The sequence below is a fragment of the Gallinula chloropus genome, assembly GCF_964237585.1.
Source record: "Gallinula chloropus genome assembly, chromosome: 16".
Classification (NCBI taxonomy): Eukaryota; Metazoa; Chordata; class Aves; order Gruiformes; family Rallidae; genus Gallinula; species Gallinula chloropus.
In genome coordinates this window covers 11,157,734-11,183,039 of record NC_140101.1, presented here as the reverse complement: position 1 = coordinate 11,183,039, position 25,306 = coordinate 11,157,734, and the positions used below count along the sequence as shown (strand labels likewise).

Genomic DNA, 25,306 nt, shown 5'->3' with positions numbered 1-25,306 from the left:
CTTTTCTGTTTTTCCCATGCCTCAGTATTTAGTTGGCAAAAGATTCAGGGAAATGACTTTCAGATCTTAAGTTAGTTGAAAATTTTTTTCTCTTGACAGGCTTAGTAGTGACACTGAGTTAAAACTAAATAATGTCCTCTTGACCACACAGATGTGAGCATTTCAGTTTTGTTTTAAGTATATTTGAAAGTCCTGGAAGCTCCACTTGTTTTTACTTAAAACCTCAGAGTGAAATCTAAGCACTTGAGATTGATCTTGATGGTGTTTGAGAAATGGAAATGCGTAGACTCCCAAAAACCCCTCTCCTTATGCTGCCTTGTGGCTATTCAGAAATGACACACATCAGTTCTTTAGGGCATGTTCCAGGACTGGAAGAGATGTCTGTTTTGCAGATGATCATTTATTAAAACCAAATTGTTGCAGGTTTCCAAGAATCTTCCTCTTTGAAGTTAGAATTACCTTTCTTCTTTTTGCAGTCCACCACGTATTAAAGATGAACCAGATGATGATGGGTTTTATGCATCTCCAAAAGAGGACTCCAAACCTCTGAAGAGACCTCGAGAAGATGATGAGTAAGTAGCATTGGTGCTGGTGACTTGAATGTTACCTTTAGTTTTAAAAAGATAACACTGAGGGAGCAGGTGGGATTTCAGCGCAGACTTGTTCAGGTGGGTGAATGGAGGTCTGAGGCCAGGCTCCTCCTGCTGTTCGAAGTTCTTGAGTAGGGCAAGTATAGTTTATTGTGTCCGAAGCAAAATACCATTACCTGCTTCTGTAGATAGTGCTGTGAAGTGTTGCCAAGCTAGTAAATAAAAATTAAAAGCCCAGAAGGTAGGTAGTGCAAAGACACCAGTGAAGATTGTGAACCATAAATCTGAGCAAGTGAGGTATTAATGCTAGCTGAGTTGCTGTAGTGTTTTCTGTTGGGTGAGGAAACGACTGCACAAGAGGAAGAAAATGCATTGTCAGCCTGTTTGGTGGTGGGGGAGAGGTTTGCCTGCACTGCTCGTTCACCTAGAGTCTAAATATGTTGTGGGTTATGCTGAGGATTTTTGTCTCTAAATCAAGAGGAAAAGACACACAATGTTTGCCTCTTATAGTAGCCTCCTGGAGAAAATAAAAGCCCAGTTACATCACACTGATCAGTCACCATCTGTGCGTGTCCAGCTCTTAGGTGGTGTAGCCTTGTTAGCAGCCTGGAGTTAAAGGGTTGAAAGGGTTTAACTGTGGTGGCATTCTGTCCCAGTGTGGTATTTCTCAGTTTCCAAGAGAGATGGGTGTGACGTCTTTCTTTTGTGTAATCATTTGCTGCCTTCTGGTTTTGTGACCTCCCATTTCATGTCTGCAGTGGAAAGATTAAGAATTTGCCAGTAGTCAATTTTGCTCTTGTTTGAATTAGTGGGGGATGTGATAAGTGAGCCATGTGGGCAGATCCCAGACCGAGGACTGGAAAAGGAGTAGGGGTAGAACATGCCACTAAATTTTGCCTATTAACCCCATCCTGTGTAATCACTGGGTGGCTACAAATTGATTCTTCATCAAGGAAGATTTTTGCTTCAGCAGTCAGAAACTTGTGGAGAGATATTCACAGGAACAGCTTGTGTGTTTCAGGGCTTTGTAGGGTCTTTTGCTGGATGGGGATTATTCAGTCTTCTGAGAGTGTGGGGCATAAAATCATGTTGTCTAGAAAATAAACATGCCAGAAATATTTTGAATTTGTGCCCACAAATACTTGGTGTATGTATGACTGCTCTTTATTTTTGTACTGAGACATGGATTATTCTCATCAGCTAGTCTTATTTTTTCTTGCAGTGCTGAGTACAAACCCAAGAAAATCAAAACAGAAGACATCAAGAAAGCAAAGAAAAGGAAACAAGAGGAAGAAGAGGTAACATTAACGATAAGTTTATTTGTATGATCAAGAAAAGCAAGGCTGGCAATTTGGTGTTGAATTACACGGAGTAGGGGGGAATTTGATTCAAGGGGAAAGAGCCAGGGACCAGTCTGGGACAAACCTACATTTGGTAGATCCCCCACCTGTGGCACAGGTGTAATGAGCTGTAATGTATGAAAGTCAGGAAAACCTGCCTGAAAAGATGTCTCCAGGATGTGAACTTCAGCCTGCTCCAGGCAATTCACAGTCCCTCTGCAAAGTAGCTTGCAGAGGGTAGAGGACCCTTACTGACAACATCTGGTGATTGCACAGATGATGTAGCACAGTTCAGAATCAGAGGAGATGAAACAGGTTAGCTGCTAGAAAGACACATAAAGCTTTTAGATGTAGCCTAGGATGGAATTCTTTTTGGAGAGGGACTCTGTGAAGAGAGGTTAGCCATAATTTGAGACTAATACTGTGCTCCACATCTAGCAAAGTTACCCTTGTTGTGAGCACCTCCTAGCAACATGGTTAATTCTGTCAGTGATAGTGTCTCTGAACGTACACCAGTGCGTTTCCAGAGGCCACCTCAGTGGTGGAAGTGCTCTGTAGCATCTGCCAGTCAAGCTGCACTGGTGGAGGCCAAGGACGGTGTTTCTGTAACTAAGCGATGATGTTACTGTACCCCAGACTTAATGCTTATCAGGTGAGGCAGGGTAACAGGCTGTGTGTGCACGTAGCACGTCCCAAGTGTAAAGTAAAAGAATTTGGCTTAAAATATAAGTGGAACTGTAAGCAGACTTTGACTTAATAGGATGATCTAAGAGTACATTTATGTAGTGGAAACTGCATAATTCAGTTGTTTGTGGTCAAACTTATATACCCCAAGAGACAGTCTTTTAGTTTTAAAAACGTCTTTTCAGGGAGAGGAGAAACACAGTAGCTTGTTGTAATAGATTGTTACTCATATTGTAGGACAGCAAAGCAAAGAAAACTAAGAGCAAAGACAAGAAAGTCCCTGAAGCAGACAAGAGAAAGAAGCCGAAAAAAGAAGAGGAGCAAAAATGGAAATGGTAATGATTTATCAGTGATGTAAGCTACCTTCTGCAGCTGGGCTGTCCCTGTTACCTCATGCTGAGTGAGTGAGCACATCTGGCTTCCTCTTTCATTGATTAACGAGGATTTGTTCTGAATAATTGGCTTACATTCTGGTAAGCTCTAAATAAATATCTCATTCACTGTGTTCTTCCTCTGAAGTACAAGTGAAATACGTTTTTTGGTATACCAAAAACCACAAATCATTTTTTTGTGTTTGGTTGGTGGGGTTTTGGATTTTGGTGTTTTGGTTGTGGGTTTGTTTGCTATCTGTAGAACGTAAAGGCTACCCATAATGATCAAATTCTGGTATTCTCATGCCCACAACCTGCTCCTTGCTGACACTCTTCACAGCAGTATGAAAATTTGTGGGCTTGGGGTGTCAGCAGGAATATATGAATATGTGCAGAAGTATTGACTAGGTATTGTAGTACATGCTTATCTGTGTTATAGAGGGTACAACTTGAAAGGGTGTCTACCTTTTCATGCTAGCTGGATATCAACTGTGTGCCTCTCAAAACTGCTCCTGCCTTTTGCACAGAAATGAAACTTGTTCAAGTGACCAGTTAAACTTGGGCTGTTTAGAAAATTAATTTTGAAAATATGTTTTGAGTGGAAAGCACTTGCTGCCTTACCCAGGATCCTAAAGTGACATCGTTGAGCAGTTGAAGTTGTGTTTTCAATCACTCTTCCATTTTTTAGAACCTATAAAAAATAAATCTGAACTTTCATTTGGAAGACAGGCCTGTGCTCTATGTGTAAGAAACTTGCTGGCTTTTTCTAACTGTGCACAGTAATTTAAGCCATTGTTACTACTGAATTTGAGGAGCTATTACTTTTGTGTTTTGATGTTTGGGTCTTAATAGTTCCCTCAGTGTAATGCATATGTGGTTTTCAAAAGTGTATGTATTTTCTGCGCTCCTGTAACCTCCTGTAATGTATTTTTATGACCTTTTGGGGATGATGTTTTCATAAGTGTTTTCTTTTCTCAGATCATTTGGCTATTTTTAATAGATCTGTAGTGTTGGGGAATGCCTTTGCAATCTTCTTCAGTCTTTTCAGGTTCAGTCTTTTACCCTTTATTGTCACTCTTCTGATTCATCTTTAAAAAGAAAAATTCTTCTGTAGTGTTTGTAGTATTTGTATATTTTTCTTTGATGGTCACAGCTTCCTCAGACCCATCAGCACTTGCATGTCTTTTTTTCTGCTTGTATACTCTGTTAGAAACTGGGTTTTCAGGCTTCTCCCTAAAACCATCATGATGGGGTTTCTTTTGAGCAGCCCACGTTTTTCTTGATCCTACATATTTGTGGTGTGCTCTGACATTAACAAACTACAGGAACATGAAGCAATAAGAAGCTACAGAAGATCTCTTTAAGCCTTAATAATCTGTTGTTGTCTTGGCTTTGTCTCAGCTGCCCTTCCTGGGTCTGTTTAACTCAATATTCTGTTACCACAGCTCCCTTATTTGTAGTTGGGATCCTTTAACAGCAAACCTTTACTGGAAAGCCATTCTGTTCTCCCCTCACCTGCCTTGGCAGCACAGTCCCAGGTAGCTGCAATTTGTGCTTACTGCTGAGGAAAACTGCCTTGGAAAGCATGTTTTGCAACATTTGGCAGTAGGTAACTGCCATCCTTCTGCTGATGTTCCTGTCGTCCATCTGCAGCTTTGTATAGCGTGTCTTTGCTGGACAAGGTTTCATCTGCACTTCAACTGTGTCTCTTAAGGGCATTTTATGTTGCATCTGAGTCAATTTTCTGAATGTCTGATATCTTTTTTTGGCTGATTCCTCAAGTGCTTGCTGCCTTGAGCATTTTTATCCTCACTTTGAGAATCCTTGATGCTAGACGTTCCCAAGGCATTGGCCTTGTTCATCACCATGTGGAGCTCTTAGAGGTCATTTTCACACCCTGTCAGCGTGTGAAGAATATGTGATCCAGAAGTATACCTTATAAGCATTTCTCCCACCTTGTGTTACAGCAAGTTCATTTCCTTGGAATAACATGTCCCTGAGGTATATTCCACTTTTTTTCCCTAAATTGTCAGTTTCTGCTGAAATCAGAAAGGCAGCTTTCCTAACGGGCAGCATTCTCCTTGCTCCCACAAAATCATTTGTAGAATGTTGCTTTGGGACCAGGAGCTGCCTTGGGCAGTGTTGCTGTAATGCTTTTTGTTTGTTTTCAAATGAGGATGAAAACTTTGCTAGTCAGGAGCCTGACCTGTTGTCTTAGTGCTTGTGTACAAGAGAGTTAGGAAGGTGGGGGTGGGATTTGGAGTGACTTGTCATCTTTTTTGTGGCAAATTTTCTGGTAGCTTTGGGCTTGGAAACCATCCCATGGGTCCCATGTTGCCTTGTAGCCCTTCTAAAAGGCAGAATGTGCTTCAGCTATCTTATTTAATCCGCTGCCTTTCTAGTACTCCTTTTACATGTGTCCTTTATAAAAGAACAGGAATGGGTAGAGCAACAGAATTTCTGAGTAAATATCAGAGTGCTAAAGCTTAAAAAGACACAGCTGAAAAGCAGGATTGACAAACCTGTCCTGAAAAGTAGGAACTACTGTGAATGATCCCCTCATTTTTTCAAAAATACTGTCAGAGAGGATAACCTTCTTCTGACTGGGAGGAGAGTGGAATTGTTTAGATTTATCTTGCTGGAAGGAGCTTCTGGGTGGAAGAACCTTGTGTTTGACAAAAATATTTAGATTTCTAGCTTCTAATTAATCTAAAAAACAATCATTAGAAATGTAAATATTTGGGTTCTAGACTCCAGATGCCAATATTAGATTTTTATATCAACATAGTTTACTCAAGCAATCTTCCCACACAGGGACCTAAAACTGACATGCAGGTTCTGTGCTGAGAGCTGGGGTTGTGTGCTTTGCTCTTCAATGCACTGTGCTTCTCATAAGGTCTAGTGCTGTGACCAAAGACGATGGAGCTTTTCTAACTACAGCAGTGTTGTGCCCCATACAGCTGTTGTGAAGTGTTTTCAGGGTCTCCTAGCAGTAACACTTCTCTATACAGTGCTTATCTGTGCAGTGACCCTGTTATGTCATTGGAAATGAAGCGATCTGTATTTGTGCATCACAACTACGTGCACGTCTTTTTTCCACTGCACTCTTACCCAGAACAGGGCTGCTCCATAGGGCTTCAACTTTGTTATTGTCGTGGCTGCTCAACAAAGTTGTCTGGGCAATTCAAAGACTGAGTGCTGCGACAGGTTAATGGGCTTCCAGTTGATTAATTATTACGGTAAAATAGCCTTTCTCAGCAGGGAATCCTGTGCCAGCAGCATGTAGCAGTAATGTTCTGGTAATCTTGAAAGAAGTGTAGAGGGGAGGAGGAGGGGGACTAGGGGAGGATACTGGCCTGACTGGACCCCTTTTCTTGGTAGATGAATTGCTGACCCTTTGAGTAGGTTCAGTTGGAATGTGGGATCAGCAGTGCATACCTTGCTGTGTTGTAATGCTTAAATGCATCATTTGTAAAACATTTTTATAGAGGTGCTTTAAGGCAAGTCTGCAGTTTTCTTGTGCTACTCTGGTTTTCTGTGAGTATGTTTTTCTTACCCAAAGACTTGCAGTGAATTTAAAATGATGAGAGCAGGCTGTCTTGTCCACGCAGGTTTGTTCTCATTTAAGTCATAAATGAACATCTGTTTCTTTATCTCTGCCCTTAATGACATACTTGTCCACATCGGAAAGCATCTGCGTAATACACTGTCATTGTTGGGCTTTGCTGAGCAAGCATCCTGGGCCTGATGTTAGATCCCAGCTGACTAATTTTGCATCATCCTTGCTGCTTTACAACACCAGAGTCGGCATTTTCTTAAGTTCTAAGCTTTTTCAGCTGTTTGATTTTGTGAAAAGAGTTGCAAAGTGGGAGAGAGGACTGTGGTGTCATCAGATAACCTGTGAGCCAAGGTGGTGTGTTTATGGACATAGCTGTGCTTTTTTTAAATATAAATAAAAATATAGATTTTTTTAAAAAAAAGGCAGGGGATAAATGGTGACAGTGTGTTGAATATTTGTACTTGATCTGTGACCAGCAAAGGAATGATTGCTTGCTGATCTTTCTTCAGCATGCTCTTACATCCACATGGCAACACAGTGAAGATTACAAGCTGAAAATTGAATTGGTTCATATTTCTCTCTTGAAGGTGGGAAGAAGAGCGCTACCCTGAAGGCATTAAGTGGAAGTTCCTAGAGCACAAAGGTCCTGTATTTGCTCCACCATATGAACCTCTGCCTGAAAATGTCAAGTTCTATTATGATGGTGAGTTAATCTGTGTTTCCACTTGCTGGGAAGAGAAATAAACATCCTCAGGGTATTGTGGCGTCTTCCGGGGACTGAGGAGATGAGGAGGTGGTTTTGTTTTAGTGGTTAGTTTAGAAGAAGTTCCTCAATGGTGAAGTGAAGGAACGGTCTGTGGAAGTAAAGGAACAGCCTGCTGAACTCTGCTGAGTGACACAGATGAACTTGTTCTCACTCTGTTAACAGCGGTGAATCTCTTGGGTTACTTAACAGTATGACAGTGTCCTATGCCTGAGAGTAGCAGCGTATAACCAGTAGAGTACATAATTGTAACTACTTCATCACCAGTCACCTTTAGGCTTGCTCTGTTATCTTTAACCTTACGAATTGCAGCTTCCATCATCTGTGATGAAATTCATGATCATTTGGTGGCATGAGTGGAATAAAAGACAATTTAATTTTGATACAGATGATTAGGGTCTTGTAGGGATGCATGGGATGACCCTGGCCTCAAGGACACAGCCCTGTGGTGTAAGTCATGTTCCTCTCACTAGTCATCATGTGTGGTAGAACTAATTGATGTGGGATTCTAATATGCTGGGCTGACTGGTTGTTAAAGGCTCATGTGGAAGGGATTATATGATGTGCTCCCTGCTGGAGAGCAGACTTGATGACCTGTGTGTTTCCTTTAGTCCTGTGATCATGTTAAATGAAGGATCAAATTAACCCAGGATTGAATTAAGTGGGAGGCATTTGAATGGATGAAAACGTAATTTTTGGTGAAGGGGACATCTGTGTGTGGAACTCTGGGGAGCAACGTGCTGGTTTTGTGTGACATGACACAGTGGTGGTAAATACAGAGAAATAAGTGGCATTCATTTTCAGCAACAGTACAGTGAAATAATAAATGTATTGCATCCTGTTAAAGGCTGTCTCGAATCAAGTAGCACTGTGGTCAGGTCTGTCTAGAGATTTTTTTATCGGGGTTGATAAGAGCTTTATATTAAGTTGGAAATTTTTTCCCCTCTATTGAAGAGGGTGTAATATTTCTCCTGTCTAAGAGAAGGGGGAGAGGCAAACTGCACTGTAGCTGTCCCTTTAGTGCAGGCAGCGATAAGCTCCTCTTCTATCTAGCTATCTAATTAGTGAAACCTCTAGGAAGTGCAGGGATTTTTGCAACCTTTGTCTCTGTCATTGCAGAAATTCATCAATAGGCTCAACGGTTATGGGATGGGTAGGGGGGATCTGGCAAGTAAAGCGATCCTGTAAGTCTTCCTTGAGAAACCAGACAAAAAAAAAATCAGATGTCTGATTTGCACAGCAGCTGCTGAGAGCTGCTGTCTGTGTTCACAAGGCTTTGTCTAATTTCAAGATTATCCCAGGATGATTTGTAGAGCCCAGTAATCACGCTATGGCTGGGCAGCCAGCTGCTGGGCTGCCTGCTCTCAGTGGAGGAATTGCAGTGAGACTGCCTGTTCTCATCTAACGTCGTGTCTGCTGGAGCTGTTGTTAGTGTCTGCGATACCAGACTCAGTAAAGGAGCTTGAAATGCCAAAGCCATCTTTTTGGGCTTGACTATGTGTTTGAGTTACTGTGGGTTAACAAGCTACAACCCATACCCCGGAGGTGCCTTGAACTTGGTGTTGTTCTGTAGAAGGGGCAAGGTAAGAGTGTAGATGGTGGCAGTCACATTTCAGTCATGGCCACGTGGTCACTTCTGCTTGTTATGTCCCTTAAATCTCTTTCATTCTTTAAATGTCCAGCCCTGTCACAGAGATCCTTTTCAAACCTTTGTAAAAAAAAGAGGAGATTGAGTCCAGTGACATACTTTCTAAAGTGGTTAGATAAAGGTGACTGAGCCTTCGGCTGTTTGGGGGAAAATACTGATCATTTTAGCCCCATAACGTGTTAGTAACTCAGTAGCCTCTTTCAGGCTTGACTCGCAGCCTGGAAAAACCGTTTCCCTTGCTGTCTGTCCCTTCCCCCATTTCCTGTTAGAAGCAAACAAATGCTGTATTTTAGGTTGCAGCTTAAAAATTGGCAGAGTTACTGTTGGTTTAATTTAATTGTGGAATATGCTCAGATCACGGGAAGGACCTTTTGCTAAGTCCTGTTTTACGAGGGTTTATAGATCTCAAGGCTTTATAGCTGACTCTCATGCTTTAATTTTGGAGATGATGCAACTTTTTAAAGCACGTAGTAAATCAAAAGTGCGGTTTGGTTGGGGTTTTTTTCCCCCAAGAGCATAGGATCAACAGTAGTGTTTCTTGTATTGACTTTTGTGCAGCAAAATGGTTGTTAAAAAGTCCACAGGTGTTGAGTCTCTGCCAGACCATTGGGACTTTAAATATATCTTGCAACTAGCTGGAGATGTGAGCTGCGTGCAAAATCCTTCACAGGGATCTCTGGCACCTCATGTATCATCAGGAATGCAATCGGGACCAGAAAGATGCTTGATAGGAATGTTAGATGTCAGTTCTGCAGCCTCAGTGTTGCAGCAGCCTCTTTTCCCTGGTGTTTTCCAGTCTTCCCTTGCAGCAGTTTCCCTTTGTACTGCAGTCTTGCAGATAAGCTGAAATGTGACCCCTCTATTCGCTGAAAGCTCAGTGGTTCTTAAGAAATGATTAGCCTTTGAGCCTGATTGGGAGACACAGGAATTCATCCCCACAGTAAAGGGATCGATTAGCAGAATCCTGACACGTTTCCCTGCAATGAAGGGGAGTTGAATATTTGGCATCGCCTTCCCCCCTGTTTGTGATGTGTACATAGGAAGGGCTCCTCCTGGCCAGAAATAGCTAAAGGCTATTTAGCTGTGGCTGTTCCGCCACGGCGTCCCTTGCTGGGTACAAGAGGGATACAGAGACTGCATTTCCCATATGTTTGAGTGCTGGAATATTGATATAATCCCTTGCCTCTTTCACTTCAAACATCAGTATCTCCCCAGGAGCATACACACCACAGGGATATTTCAGCATAGGGTTTCCTGCAGGAGCCCTTTTCCCCTTCCTGCCTTGTGTGTCTCAGACCTATCTCATCAGATTGCTATTGCTTTTATTAATGTTTAGATTCCAGAGGAAACTTTTTTCATACTGTTTATCGTGAAAGTCAAGCAATTGTGCTCCTCTGTTTCCGTTGTCCACCCCATTTGCTGTACTATAATAATTTCAAGAAAAACTTCTCTGTGGTGAAAATACAACATGCTTTAACATAGTTCCAGTGGCCTCTTTCTGGCCTTAATTCCTGTTTACCACTTCCTTTCAAAAGAAAACTTTTCTTTGTAGGTAAAGTCATGAAGCTGAGCACCAAAGCAGAAGAAGTTGCCACATTCTTTGCAAAAATGCTTGACCATGAGTACACTACAAAGGAGATCTTCAGGAAAAACTTTTTCAAAGACTGGAGAAAGGTAGGCACGTAGTCCTGGGCTGCAGTGACTGCAGCATGGCCCATGTCTCCTTGGCACTGGGCAGTGAAAAGGGGCTGCTGTGTTCAGTGTGTAGGAAAATTATCTTATGGCAAGTAAATCTGCCTCAGATTGTAGCTGTGAGGTTTGCAGTCTGTCCTGTAGCTCCACCAGGAAGGACCCTTTCTAAGACAACAAAGTCAGAGTTCTTCCAACCAAATTTACCTGTTATAGTCTGATGGGGTATAGATCATCTTTTACATGCCTTGTTGAAGAGACAGCTTTGTATTAGAGGGAAACCCCTTCCAAAGACCTAAATCTCAGAACTTCACCTCAGTCATCCTCTCAGCTGTAAGATTAAACCTTCAGATCAGTTGATGCAGTTTTCCTAGACATGGTTACTGGATTTTTCTCCTTATCCCTCAGCAGTCCCAGGCACTGTTGAGTGTGAGAACGCTTTGGGAGGTGGTACAGCACTCACACTGCTGGAAGGCCAGCACACTGTGTGCACTCTGCTTCTTGTCCTTCTCTCTTTGACCTTAGCTGGATGAGCATGTGCAAGAATTTGGACATTCTTGAGGGTTTGTTGAGAGAACCTGTCTGTTGTTCCTGATTAAACTGTCTGGGGTAGGGTAAGCTCTGCTGTGTATGAAAACATACTACATGTGAAAACTTAATGCTGCTTTCTTTCTGCAAGGAAATGACCTCTGAAGAGAAGAGCACTATCACCAACCTCAGCAAGTGTGACTTCACCCACATGAGCCAGTATTTCAAAGCTCAGTCGGAAGCTAGGAAACAGATGTCCAAGGAGGAGAAACAGGTACCAGAGGGAATTCTAGGAGGCTTCTTGATTCTTAGCTGGCTTGTAAACATCTTTGTGTAATCATTCTTCTGCCTGCCTTGCTGTATATGTCAGTGTTTGCTTTCAAATTATTACTTTCATGTTAACTGTAGGAATCTTTGCTGTGCAGCTCAGGTAGGGGAAAGCACTGTGTTTACAGCTGAACCTTCATCCTGAGGTAAAATGACATTGATAAGGCTAAAGCTCCTGATCCTGCTTACATAAATAAAGGGAGTCCAGAGGTTCTACCTCCATGGGTAGCCTTGATCCCTGGCCAGTAATGAATAGTGAATAGTCAGTTAAGGATAGATTTTAATTTTAGAAGCTCCTTGGATTTGCTGGGCAAAATTTGGGATGGTGGAAGGGATGCAGCAGTGACATTAATGAATAAAATGAAGGAACAAATCTTAAATATCAGGTAATGCAGTTTCCTGAATTTAAAATCAAAAATAAAACAAAGAAAATTCTCCAGTCGCATGGCTGCAGTGGCTTGTGGGGAGAGAATTAAATAGTTTTTAGATGACTGAGACTAACTGCAGTGGAAATTGGAAACTTGCCCCAAGTTCTCAGTTCATCTTCTGCAACACTGCAGTAATTGTCCCTTGAGTAAGGGGCTGGGTAGCTTGGGAAGTATGGTCTGTGAGGTCAGTGGGGTCCCACCAAAATAGAGAGCCTGTGTCTTACTGCTGATAAACATGTCTTAACATTTGATAAACACGGGTGAGCCCTTCCCAGTGCCCATCCAGTGGAGCTATTTCAATGGTGAAATCACTTTTTTCTGGTAGTTTCTTAGCTGGAGCACCAGTGCTGTCTATGGGTCAGATGTTTTATTTTGAGCTGCAGTGTTTTCTTCCTTCTATATAATTAGAGTTCAGGCACAGAAGTATGCAGTGAAATCTCAGCACATTTTTACTTAGGAGACTGTGTTCTGCTTATGAGACGATTTGCTGACACAGGCTTGACATGCGGCAGACTGGAGACATTCCTCTGCCTGCTTTCCAATGCTGAGTTCAAACACAGAAGTCTGGGGTTTTATACATAAACAAGATGTAAAGTCCAGTGGATGTTAAATCTGGAATATAGACTAAAGCAGCAGTACTGTGCTGGGCTGCCCGTGCCACTGTGCCATGTGGATAGAGGTAAATGCCTCTGTTGTGGCAAAACCGTAGCTTTCTTCACCAGCCCTCATGTGTTTCCTTCAAATACGGGTTTTTATGTGTGAGGTTTTGCACATTCTTCTCTGCTTCTCTGGTTTGTGCTGCTTGCATTTGATGGCTGCTTTTCTGGGCAGTCTGCTGTTCTCTGTGTTGATACACATGGTGTGATGAGGATCTGGTTTGGAGTTGGGTTTTCAGCATTAGTGTGGTGCAAATAGCACTTGTATTTTTTAAGTCTTGGCATGTGTGGTGTTGAGGATACCATATCATACTTGCTTTTGGCTTCTTCCAGAAAATCAAAGAGGAGAATGAACGGCTATTGAAGGAATATGGTTACTGTGTGATGGACAACCACAAGGAGAGGATTGCCAACTTCAAGATTGAACCTCCAGGTCTCTTCCGAGGTCGTGGGAACCATCCCAAAATGGGCATGTTGAAGAGACGCATCATGCCAGAAGACATCATCATTAACTGCAGCAAGTAAGCACTGGGTGCTTCACACCTTGGCGTTGCTTTCTAGATAGATTAGTGTCTTTTTAAAAATCCTATAGAGGTTGATATTGAAGCATGTAGAAATAGGCTTGTCTTACACCTGTTTGGATAAGCAACTTAAGAGAAGTAAAGACTGAACAAGGCTTTCATGGCTTTCACATAGAACTTTATCAACATACTTTCTTCCTCATGCCTACAGCCTATATGTGTTGAAACAGTCTTTCCAGCTAGTATTGCCAGAAATTAATTTTATTCTAGGTAGGTGTCATGGTTTTGCCCCAGCCAGCAAAGCTCTGCTTTGTTGTCCTTGATGTCAAAGGCTAAGGTTCGGTGGGCTTCCTCTTCAGTCTTCTCCAGATGAGTGTCCACAAATCAAGGCTGGTCCTAGCAATGTGTGTTCCCACCTTTCATACCGTTGTTCAGCAAATGCATATTGATAGCAGTTACATTTCTGATCTTGGTTCAATTTGATTCACTTGATTTCCAGCTTGTGGAACTACAGTTACGTTGCCTCAGTTTCTTTCCCTCTGCATTCTTTGTGTGATGGCATCTCTTACTTTCTCTATTTTGATGCCTTGGAAGTATTATTAAATAGCTTTTATTTGCTGTTTTGCAATTCTCTGCAGGGATTCCAAGATCCCTCCCCCTCCACCAGGACACAAATGGAAGGAAGTCCGACATGACAACAAGGTTACCTGGCTTGTGTCATGGACTGAGAACATCCAAGGCTCTATCAAATACATCATGTTGAACCCTAGCTCAAGGATTAAGGTAAAGTTGTAACTTAATAAAAAAATCTTCCTGGTCATGTATACAAGAAGCAAATGTAGCTGGTGGCTCAGAGAGAGGGAGGATGTTTAAACTGCCTTGTTATTTCATTGTTCACTGGCATCATTGTGTCATTCCTGGTAGGAATCCTTCACTTTATGTAAACCTAAAAGGAAGAAATTTATCTGAGAACAGACTTGGTCTGGTGGATATTTTACTTACCTTTGCCCGAACTCCCCCTGCCTGATAGTGTGGTAAAATTCTAACCATGGGTTGCTAATTAGCCAATTGTAAAATTAAAATGGTGGCCAGACTCCTGACTGAGAAGGCTGATAAGGAGCTGAAGGAAAACAGACCCTACTGTGGGAGCAAATAACCAGCCAACAGATCAATTCCACAAAAACAGTGATAAACCTGGTGAAAGATGAGTAACCTTCAGTTTCAGGGGTAGGATTGAAGTTCTTCTTGTGAAGTCTATTTAAGAGGTTTTTTTCCTGGGTTGGAAGCAAGGGATTTGTCCTACAAATATAGGGGGAAAATCACTGTTCCTTGTGAATTCATGCCCTCTTTCTGCCATGGCTTGAATATATAATAATGATGATGAACTGTTGATGTTGCTTTTACGTTTTATGGGCGTTTAATTACACAGCTGAAAGAGCATAAGTGTCATCTGAATAGAGCAGAGGAAATCATTTATATGTTGAGAAGCATGGAAGACATAATATCTTTTGTGTCTTTATAGTTGCTTCCGTGGAAGCGTTTAATATCATGGAAATCTGAATTACCTACAGCTGTGTGGCAGCGGCGCTGGAGGCCAGGCTGTTCAGCAGCAAAAGCTCAGTGCTTTTGTACAGTGAGACCGTTTGCCACACGCAGACTTGCAGAGTTCTGAGATGCAGATTGGAAATGGTCCTTTGCCTGCTCTCTAATGCTGACTCTATTCCAACTCTCTCTGCAGGGTGAGAAGGACTGGCAGAAGTATGAGACAGCTCGGAGGTTGAAGAAGTGTGTAGATAAAATCCGGAATCAGTATCGAGAAGACTGGAAATCCAAAGAGATGAAAGTACGGCAGAGGGCTGTGGCACTGTACTTCATTGATAAAGTAAGGCTCCTACCCCAGCCCACTCCTCTTACCTTTCCTGTCCTGGTGGGAATGCTGTGTGTCAGTACCAAAGGCAGAATTGAGCCCTGTTACTAAGGTATCCTGAGACTTCCTGGTGGGCAGGCTCCTGTCTCCTTTTCCTTCCCATTACCTGGAATCCAGAGCAATAAACTATTGTACTGAACGTGGCTATTTCAGGCAGCATTGTTTTAATTCAGGCAAAATTCACAGCCTGGTTCCAGAATCACCCCGTTGTGTTACTGGGAAGTTTGTGTGGACCTTTTGTCTCCAGCTGTTTCAGTTTTCCTGCTGGTTTGTCACCTCTTCAGTTTGAGGTTGCAGTCATGAGGTTTCATAATTATGTTTGCACCATAGCGTAAAGAAAACTGCAGTTGCATCGATGCATTTAAAGCTGCTTACAGCCAATTCCCAGAGAGCTGTAGCCCAGGTGTGTGTGGTGTCTTGACCAATTAAATTAGCAGGTTTTGTTCAGAATGGTTTGGTGTAAACCAGGGCACTTGGATTTGAATAAATGCAGTTGCATATGAACACTGAAGGTTTTTCTTCAAAAATTAGACATTGTTTTACCCTGTTAAAAAACATTTTTAGGCAGCCAAACACATTCTTTATATTATTTATATAAATTAAAGTGTCCATTATGCCATTGAAAGGGTCTTACTTAGCATGCAGTGAAGAGGTAGGATCACAAGCAGCTGAACTTTATGGTTTTCTATAAGGTCGAGTTCACATGGAAGTCAGTTTGATTTTTAAAAAAGTCAGATGTTTTGTAATGGATCACCAAGAGGCAGAACTGTCGTATGGTTTGAGTTACTTAATGAGCAGAAGTTGGTAAAACATCTTGGTCTAAACTTCTCTTTGAAAAATTGGCTTTTCTAGTAGGTTTGTGGCTTTTGTGTACAGCTATTTAAAACACTTCTAAAAAGAACTTAAATTTGGTTTTATTAGAATTGTGTAAGTGTCAGTTTTAGCCACTCAAATGCATTTTCTCCCTTTCTCTTCTCCTATGGCATTGCTGATTTTTAGGCCAGGTTTGAAAGTTTTCAGCTTCTATATACATTACTGGGATGGTTTGAAATGCTTACTGTTCTTGTCTTGGTCTAAATGTAGCTTGCCCTGAGAGCTGGTAATGAAAAAGAAGAAGGTGAGACAGCTGACACCGTGGGCTGCTGCTCTCTGAGAGTAGAACACATCAAGCTGCATCCTGAACTGGATGGCCAGGAATACGTGGTTGAGTTTGACTTCCTCGGGAAAGACTCCATCCGATACTACAACAAAGTCCCTGTTGAGAAGAGGGTAAGGCATCTCCACAAACACATACACAGGCAGGATTGCAGAGGTGTGTGGTCAGCATGGTTTTGGTGGCAGTAATAGGGTGCTTTGTCACTAGTCAGATACCTATTCAGAAAGTAAGTCAATATTCTCCCCTTTTTATTGACAGTGCCATGGAGGATAAGGCTGCTGGTGGTACAACATAACATAACATAACCCAGCAGATGTGATACTTAAACATCTTGTTGTTCTTCCCTGTGGTCTCAGTGTGAAGACCTGGCATAACCTCACTGTAATGGCCAAGTTAGATGAATGTCTTGGGTCTCGTTCTGGTCAGGAGTCTTGGTTTTGTCACCTGTAGATGATATAGTTCTAGGCACATGTAGTTCTGAAATAGTGCTGGAGGGCACAGTTAGAGCAGCAGATCAGCCTGAGCTTTCATGATAGTAGCATCTCCATCACAGTGCTTCTGTTCATGTTGAAGTTGACCCCTCAGTAAAGTAGGTCTAGATCTTGGGTGCTCCAGAGCAGGTGTGCTGATACTTCTGGTCTATGACCCAAGGTATCTGTCAACCAAGGATTCTTTCATAGACAGTGTCAATTCCTTTATTTCTTTGTCATCCACCAATTTCAAACCTGCTATGATCTTGACCTCATTCCTGAATAAAACCCCACCCAGCGGTGTGAGCTTGGAGGGTGCTATCTGAAAAGCCTTGGTTTTGTGGGTGTAACAGCTCTGCATCTGGCCCACAGCTCTGCAATCAGCCCAGTATGTAGATACCACATGTATAATACTGTGGGGATTGTAATGACAATCAGCAGTAAGAGTTGGCCTCTTGAGGAATGAAATAACTATAAAAGAACAAACTATGCTGCTATATACTCTTATTTCCTTGTTTAAAGAAAACATTTTTCCTGTTTAAGTTTATTGGTGTTGGTGTCTCTTGGTATCTCTTCTTCAGCGCTTACAGTGGGGAATTGATTATTATGGAATTGGAAATCTTTGTATGTTAGATGTCTATAAAAGAAGAACGTTGTTGAGAAGCTGGTAACTGGGGATTTGGAGCACACAGAGCTGAGATTTGTGGTCCCTGTGTAATCAAAGATACTTTGATTATTCTCCCTACCCCAGTGGTTCTTGTTTGTGATGGAATTGTATGAAAATAATGAGGAGGACTGGACTCTGTGGGAAATGGCTGAGAGGTCTCTGGGTAGAGTAATGATGGAAAGGAAGGGAAAGGTGGTAGCATTGGGGTGTCTTTCTCTGTTAAGCAGCTAAGCCAGAGTAGAATCAGGCCTTCTGCAATCTTGATCTGAAGGATAAAAGGTGGTGTTGAATGTTCAGGACTCGTGTTGCTGGATAAGAACCTTCAACACAAGTGTTGGTATTGAGAGGTGGGTCTTTGCCCACTGGGAAGTAACATCCAGCATCTTCGCTGTTGCCTGAAAACAGTTTAAGTGGCTCCCTGACAGTGTTGCTTTCTTACGTGTTGCTGCTACCCAGTGCTGTTGGTCTGTGCACCTGAAGTGACCAGATTTCTTTTCCTTCAGGTGTTCAAGAATCTTCAGCTGTTCATGGAGAACAAGCAGCCTGAGGATGACCTCTTTGACCGCCTCAATGTAAGCATGTACATTTAATGGTGAGGGGGGGTGGTAGAGCACCAGCTCACTCTGCACCAGGCAGTGACACCTGCTCTGTCCCAGAAATGGTTTCAGTTGCAATTTTCTTCCACAGCTGGTCTGAGGAACCTAAAAGCAGCGAGAGTGAGTGAGTGAGTCTGGTGTCTGTATTGTCCACTGCGCCCACAGGTTCCTGAAGCAATGGGCCTTGGTCCTGGGGAGCCTGGCTGGCTCTGACTTGGGGAAGTTTTTTCAGAGTTCAGAGAAGAAGATTGTGTGAGGTGACAGATTTTGAGATGCCACCCCCATCTGCACGTTTGGCTCTGTGGGAGCACTGCGGTGGTTCGGGCACATTTCCTGGGATGGGACGGGCATGTTTCTACCTGTTGAAAACCAAAACCTTCCCACTGAAGAAAACTGTTTTGGCCACCTGTGGTACTTAATAACCAGTATAGTACGTGTTGGTTCTTCATTTGCTTTTCATGTGGTTTCAGTAATGTTGTGGCCATTCTGTTGCGGTCAGGTAGGAGTACACAAGGTTTCAGCTGTGAGCTGCATGTCTTCATCAGCCCTGTGTCCGGAGATATCACACATGCTGTGGCCAATTCTAGTGCTAACTGTTATCTCTTCTCTGCTTCCTTAGACTAGTATTTTAAATAAACATCTTCAAGACCTTATGGAGGGACTGACAGCCAAGGTATTCCGTACTTACAATGCGTCCATCACGCTACAGCAGCAGCTCAAGGAGCTCACTAATCGTAAGTCTTGTCCTTGAAACTGAGAGTGGAACAGATCTTATCCTGACAAACAGACCTGGCTTCCTTCACAGAGCCACAAGTACACGACTTCCTGGTCACAATTCTGTCAGTGCAAGTGATGGGCAGCTGAGGTCTGACCAAAAATCTGCTGCCAAGCAATCTTTTGAGGTTGCTGAGCAAGCCCAGCACTGGGGCAGGGCAGAGCTGACCTGTGAGCACACTGAGGCGTGCCTGCTAGTTTTTGCCTGTTATTTGCTACATCTTTGCTTTCTGGTAATCGTGAAGCATTGTGGGTGGTAGGCAGCCAGATACATCTGTAACAGCCCTGTGTTTCTTGGCTGCACTCTCACAGCCTGTCATTTGGGCACTGCTAGCTCATACTTCTACAGCTTTACAAAGTGGGCACGTAGGGTCTGTGAGGTCCAGCAGTGGCTTGAGCAGTATGGTCCTGCTGGCCTCTGCTCTGAGCATGGATGTGCTTCCCCTCTCTTGGGTGGCAAATGGTGTTTTGTTTCTGTCAAAGAAACTGTCCCACGAAGAGTCAGGCCCCAGGATGGAAGAGGTCAGACCCCAGGGAAGAGTCAGGCCCCAGGACAGAAGAGCTCAGGGGCCTAACTCTTGGCCCGCAATTAGGTTGGAGTGCCAGGCTGACTGGCCTCTATGAGGGGAAGGTTCTACAGCCAGTGGAGCCTGCACAGACCTGGAGAACCCACTTGTTCACCACTTTCTTGTCCTCTGCAGCGGACGACAACATCCCAGCGAAGATCCTTTCCTACAACCGTGCCAACAGAGCGGTCGCCATCTTGTGTAACCACCAGAGGGCTCCGCCAAAGACCTTCGAGAAGTCCATGATGAACCTCCAGAGCAAGGTACCCCCACCCTGGCCCAGCCCCAGTCCTGCATCTTGGGAGTCACGTTTCCCTTCGCTTGGGGTGAAAGGGAAGCAGAGGCTGCTTTTCCCAGTCAGGAGCTGGTGATTGCTGCCTCAGAGATGGGCCTGCTTGGAGAGTAGTGAGCTGAAAGGGACACCGCTCAGTCTGAGTTGTCTTTTACCTGTAAAGGCCAAGGCCAGACCCTTTTTATCTGTCCTTCATCCTGCAGCCATGTGTTCTGCTGCCATGGAAACTTCAGAGCAGCAGTCTGTAGCTCTGATTTGTATCCCCAAACGAACCCAGAGTGGCCATCCACTCCCATTGCGTGAATCCCAGGCCGCTGCCAGCACAGGCTGTGTACATGGTACATTATGCCCTTCTGACCTGACCTCATCCTTTGCAGATTGTTTCTGGTGAGGGCCACAAGGTCCAAAGGGGTTGGTCCATTCCTGGTCTGGCTTTAGAACAGCCTTCACAATAAGGACTTCTGGTTTGGCACTGCAGTGTCCCCTGCTTCTGTAACACCTAACACAGCAGCCTTCACCCTCAACCTTAGAGCTTGGGGGCTGTTTGAGGGGAATGCTTGAATAGGGGTTGCAAAGTAACTACCTGATAGGAGGTTGTAGAGAGGTGGGTGATGGTCTCTTCAGCCAGATGACAGGAGTTAGGACAAGGGGAAATGGCACAAAGCTGTGCCAGGGCAGGGTCAGATTAGATGTTAGAAAAAAATTTTTTACTGAAAGAGTCATCAGGGCCTGGAACAGGCTGCCCAGGATGGGGGCTGAGTCACCATCCCTGGATGTGTTTAATAAAAGGGTAGATCTAGTACTTAGGGATATGGTTTAGCATAGGATGGGAACGGTTGGACCTGATGATTTTAAAGGTCTTTTCCAACTTTGTGATTCTGTGAAAATGCTAAATCTCCCTGAATCCTAAACTTACTGGGCAAGAACTTAACCAGTAACAGCTTCCAGCCTGTAGGATTTAGGGCAAGAACTGAGTCCTGCTGAGGGAACAGGGATCATCCTCCCATATTACACTCAGAGTTGGTACTGGTGGGATGCAGTGGATTGTGAGCCAATTCTTTTGCCTGCTTGGCTGTAGCTGTGTGAGAATGCCCCCAGCACCACCTTGTCTTTGGGAGCAAGTGGGGCCCTGTGTTCTGAGGGGAACGTTCTACTGCACAAGGCTTTGCAGCAAACCAAAAGGCCAATGGCCTAATTGTTCTGCAGAAGTGGGTCTGAGCACTGCTAAACTCTGAACATGGTCACAGAATCATTCCCTGGGTCACGTTGTGCTGCCCAGGGGTGACTCCCACAGTTGTCAGCAGCCTGTTCACGGTGCTGCCATCTGGTTTTGCCTCTCCTAGATCGATGCCAAGAAGGAGCAGTTAGCTGATGCCAGGAGGGAACTGAAAAGCGCCAAAGCTGATGCCAAGGTCCGGAGGGATGAGAAGTCTAAAAAGTAAGGCTGGTGTTACCAGGCTGTGCAATGCTCCCTGTACTCTCAGCTCCGAGTGTGTCCTTCACCCTGTATTGTGTTTCCCCAGCCTGTGATCTGGGAAGATTTTCTCAGGCTTTCTGGTCCCCTCTTCATTCTCTGCATGAAGAAACAACCTTCAGGTTGAGGACCACAGGGTGGTCACTAACATTATTCTCCACTGCATCTGTGAGCTGAGCAGCAGTCGGTGCTCAGCCGCCGCTGCCCAGGTCAGAGCAGAGCTGTGGCTCCAGGGTGCACCAGTGCAGAGCCAGACCTTACACACTTGCACATGCACTTTCCTGGATTCCACTCTGCTGGAAGCACATGGTGCAGATGTTATGCCCACACTCTTGTGTGGCTCTGCAGGATAGCCACAGGGGTGCTGAGTGAAGGGAGTTCTGAAAGCAAAGTCCCAGCATGACTATAACAGAGGGATAGGTGAGCTGGTTCTGAAGTGGGTGTAGCATTGGTACAGTTCCAGCTGTTGCTTCCAACCCTTTTAAACAAAACTACTGCTTAAAATTTCTGCGCTGCCTCTTGGAAAATGTCAGTTCTTAATTGCATGTGCTGTGGTTTGTGTCACCATCTGTGCTGGCACAGCTGCCCTTTGTGGCTGGTGGCATTGCTTACCTTGAGCAGAGTTCCTTTGGGTTCCCACAGTGCTGCCGTCTCACGCCTGGCAGGGCATTAGGAATGAAACGCTTTGATTCTTTCCCACCCTAGGACAGTGGAGAGCAAGAAGAAAGCAGTGCAAAGGATTGAAGAGCAGCTGATGAAGCTGGAGGTTCAGGCTACAGATAGGGAGGAGAACAAGCAGATCGCTTTGGGCACCTCCAAACTCAACTATCTGGATCCCAGGATCTCTGTTGCTTGGTAAGCACCTGCCTGAGCTCTGCTGGAAGGGACAGCTCTGTCATCTGTGTCCTGTCCCCTAGCTAGCAGACAAGGGTTTTGGCTGAGAGCCCCTGTGCTGCCCAGGGCAGCTGTCTCTGTGCCCTTCCTTCCTAGCTTCAGATGGTTTCAGGAGAGTTATGAAAGAGTCTCCTGAGGCAGGTGTAACGTGCCAGCCAAGGTCCCTCCACGCTGGGAGGTGACGGGTTGAAGAACCTGCCAGGCTGAACACCAGGCAGTTGGTCCTGCTCAGCTGGGTGGCACATACAAGGCTGGGCTGGATGGGGCTTTGGGCACTCTGGGCTACTAGCGTAGGTAGGAGGGTGTCCCTGCCCATGGCGGGGTGTTGGGACAGGATGGGCTGTGAGGTCCTTTCCCACCCAAACCAGTCTGTGGTCCTGTGTCAGAGCAGAGCTGGGAGGTGCCCGGGGAGAGAGAGCGGTACCGCACAGCAAGGGTTGGGTGCCTGTGCCACTGGACTCTTAACAGCATCTCCTCTTCCACAGGTGTAAGAAGTGGGGAATTCCTATAGAGAAGATCTACAACAAAACCCAACGGGAGAAATTTGCCTGGGCTATCGACATGGCAGAGGAAGACTATGAGTTTTAACCTGTTTTTACTGAGCTGAATTTTATGGAAATAAAAGGGGGAGTAGCCTGGTTTTTAGGGAGATTGATAAACTGTGAGCCTTACTTGTCCTCGGATGCTGGGGAAGGGGGAGGAAAGGGGCAAGTGAGCATCAGATAAAACAGCCAACATCTTGCAGAAAGCGTAACCTGGAAATATCCTAAAGGAGCTGAGCCAGTTGTCCTATGGACAACTTATTTAAAAAATGTTTCAGAGATCCAAATTCTAGCTGTCTGGTTTGTGTGGTTTTTCTCTTGAGGCAGGGCAAGTGGATGGGGGATTTGTCAACCTTCCGCCAGGCAAATTCACCATCACACTGAGAGCGTGGGAATCTTTAGCTACTGTATACAAAATCCAATTATATTGGTGCGTTTTTACAGTTAGGGTTTTGCAATAACTTCTATATTTTAATAGAAAATGGACTCCTTAACCCCTGCCCTTCCCCTCCCCCTCCCGCCCCATTTCAGAATTTAACAAAGAAAACAAAATTTAAGAAACCCAACGCACCTGTTACAGCTGTCACTAGAGTCATGGAAATACCCAAATCTTTTTGTTTTTACTTTTAAATTTGTCACTTGAAACAGTCGTGGACATTGGAACATGAATTACAAATATCCACCCCGTTTGTTCAGAGCAAAACGTGATGGGAAATCGGCCTCCTGACTTGAGTGTTCCTTTTTTTGAAATGTGAATTTTTCTTTTCTTTTAATTATTTTAAAATATTTAAATGGGGCTTGTTTTGTTCCTCTTGATCTTAAAGATCGTGTAGATTTTGGGGGGAGTGGGTGGAGGGAGGGGACCGTGTGCTGGGGAGATGTGTGTGGAATTTGAGGACAAGTGAAATTGGCAACAAATGACATTCCCGTCACATTTTGTTCTGAACACGCTCTGTACACGTCAAGAATATCTACTTTTTAGGTTGGTCAGACTGTTTTACCTTTTCCCCCCTTTTTTTCTAAGCCCCATTCCCCTCTTTTACTTGAAAGATTTTATTGTGTAAAAAGAAGTTTCACAGGTCAATAAATTTCGAGGGAAATGAGCATCGGTCCAAAAAGGAAAATAATCAAGATTTTAGGGCTTTTATTTTTTCTTTTGTAATTGTGTAAAAAAATTTTAAAAAATTAAAAAGCAGAATTTTAATGTGAAACCTTTTTTTGCTATAATCATTAGTTTTAGAGGCATTGTTAGCGTAGTGTGTGTGCGAAGACCATTTCCTGCAGCCTTTCCTCAACAAGTATCTTCTATTTTTATCATGAATTCCCTTTTAATCAACTGTAGGTTATTTAAAATAAATTCCTACAACTTAACTGAGTGGTGGTGTCTGTGTGTTCTTTCACCCTGGCCTAACAGGGCTGTACAGAGGGTGCTGAGGTGAGGGGCCAGCTGGGTTTGGGATTGGCCCAGCAGTCTTCATTGGGCGAGTTGAGAGTGAGCGGGTTTGTAGTGATGTGTTGAGTCGTGGTGGGTCGGTACAGTCATGTAGATAGATGTTCAGAGGGTGGAGGAGTTGGTCCCACAGTGTTGCAGGGTGGTGTTCCAGAGCCCTGGGCACGGGGAGCTGAGCAGGCTGTTCTGGCAGCCTGTGATCCTGCTGCTGGCTCGGGAGCTCAAGGTGGTGCTGGGGTCCCTCAGTTTGCCTGGCTCCCAGATCCTTCAGTGGTGCTCCCCGCAGAGCAGTGTGCTCACTTGGGTTTCTGTGCTTCAGTATCAGAGCCCTCTGAGTGCAGAGCTGCCTGGTTCTGCTCCCAGCCCCAGCAGGAGTGGCTGGAATGTATTTTGTTCCCTGTCGTCCCTGTGTTCCGGGTGCCAGGTGAAGATCCTTTCTGGGACACGCTGTCTGGCATTCATGAGTAGGTGGGAACATGGGGAGTGCAGCCCTGCAGTTGCATTACCAGCGCCCTGAGAAGTGGAGGCTGCTGCTTTAGTGAAGTGGGATGTGGCAGGAGCAAGGGGCACAGCCAGGCCAGCCTCTGGCAGATAGGAGGGCTGGGGTGGTGAGTGTTGGGCCCAGGTGGCCCCGTGGCAAGGTGGTGGTCAGCTTGCGCTCCTTTGAGGGGGCCAGGATGTGCTGCAGCTGGCTGCACTGGGAAGCATGGAGAAGAGCACAGTGTTTGGGTTGTTCTTTACTCCTGTAGTCTCTGCATTGGTGTTCTGTGCCCAGGCCTGGGGTTACTTGGGAGCCTGGAGGAATTCTCCCACATCCCTGCTCCAGCCAAAGGCAGGGCAAGTGCAGCCTGGTGCTGGTGCAGCAAGCATGGCCATGGAGGGCAGGGCTGGTGCTGCGGGAAAGCCCAGCTGCTCCTGGGTGCTCAGGTGTAACGAGCTGGAGTGGGGGGGGGGGGGGGCGCTGAGGGCAGGGGTTGGTCCCCCTGTGTGGTACAAGGTTGGGATCCTCAGCTCCTGCTGAGAGACACTCTAGCCCAGGAGCTGGCAGTGCCAGCTGCTGGCACAGCAGAGTCCTCCCAGCCGGGAGGATGTGGCCTGTCCCTGTCTGCCCTGATCCTTCCGGCTTTAACCCTACCTGTCCGGTGACGTGGGTTTGCTTTGCTCTGCCTCCTGTGGGCCGGCTCCTCACCTGCTCCCCAGGAAGCCCCTGCCTGCTGCAGCTGAGAGAAAGAGCCAGCAGGATGTGACGAGACCTGAGCTGCTGCTCTTGGCATAGTTTCTCAGCTGCCTTTTATAAGCCCAGCCTACGGCAGGGAGGAGGATGGAGCAGAGAGTAGCACCTTCTCCTTCGCCTCACAGCCGGGAAGGGTGGGAGGCTGGGCAGGGACATGCCG

The 25,306-nt window shown here is 44.8% G+C and overlaps 1 protein-coding gene across 1 annotated transcript in view; it reads left to right on the top strand.

Moving 5' to 3' along the window:
* Positions 1-23,837, top strand: part of TOP1 (DNA topoisomerase I) — a 66,212-nt gene extending 42,375 nt beyond the window's left edge. Inside the window, exons 6-21 of the mRNA XM_084271389.1 lie at positions 477-572; positions 1,813-1,888; positions 2,852-2,949; positions 7,132-7,247; positions 10,508-10,629; positions 11,324-11,446; positions 12,917-13,104; positions 13,743-13,887; positions 14,843-14,986; positions 16,115-16,300; positions 17,828-17,896; positions 18,540-18,654; positions 19,396-19,523; positions 20,896-20,990; positions 21,732-21,881; positions 22,406-23,837. Of these exons, the coding sequence (XP_084127515.1) occupies positions 477-572; positions 1,813-1,888; positions 2,852-2,949; positions 7,132-7,247; positions 10,508-10,629; positions 11,324-11,446; positions 12,917-13,104; positions 13,743-13,887; positions 14,843-14,986; positions 16,115-16,300; positions 17,828-17,896; positions 18,540-18,654; positions 19,396-19,523; positions 20,896-20,990; positions 21,732-21,881; positions 22,406-22,508 (1,954 nt within the window). The 3' untranslated portion in view covers positions 22,509-23,837. The remainder of the gene's footprint in view (positions 1-476; positions 573-1,812; positions 1,889-2,851; positions 2,950-7,131; positions 7,248-10,507; positions 10,630-11,323; positions 11,447-12,916; positions 13,105-13,742; positions 13,888-14,842; positions 14,987-16,114; positions 16,301-17,827; positions 17,897-18,539; positions 18,655-19,395; positions 19,524-20,895; positions 20,991-21,731; positions 21,882-22,405) is intronic.
* Positions 23,838-25,306: the final 1,469 nt, after the last annotated feature.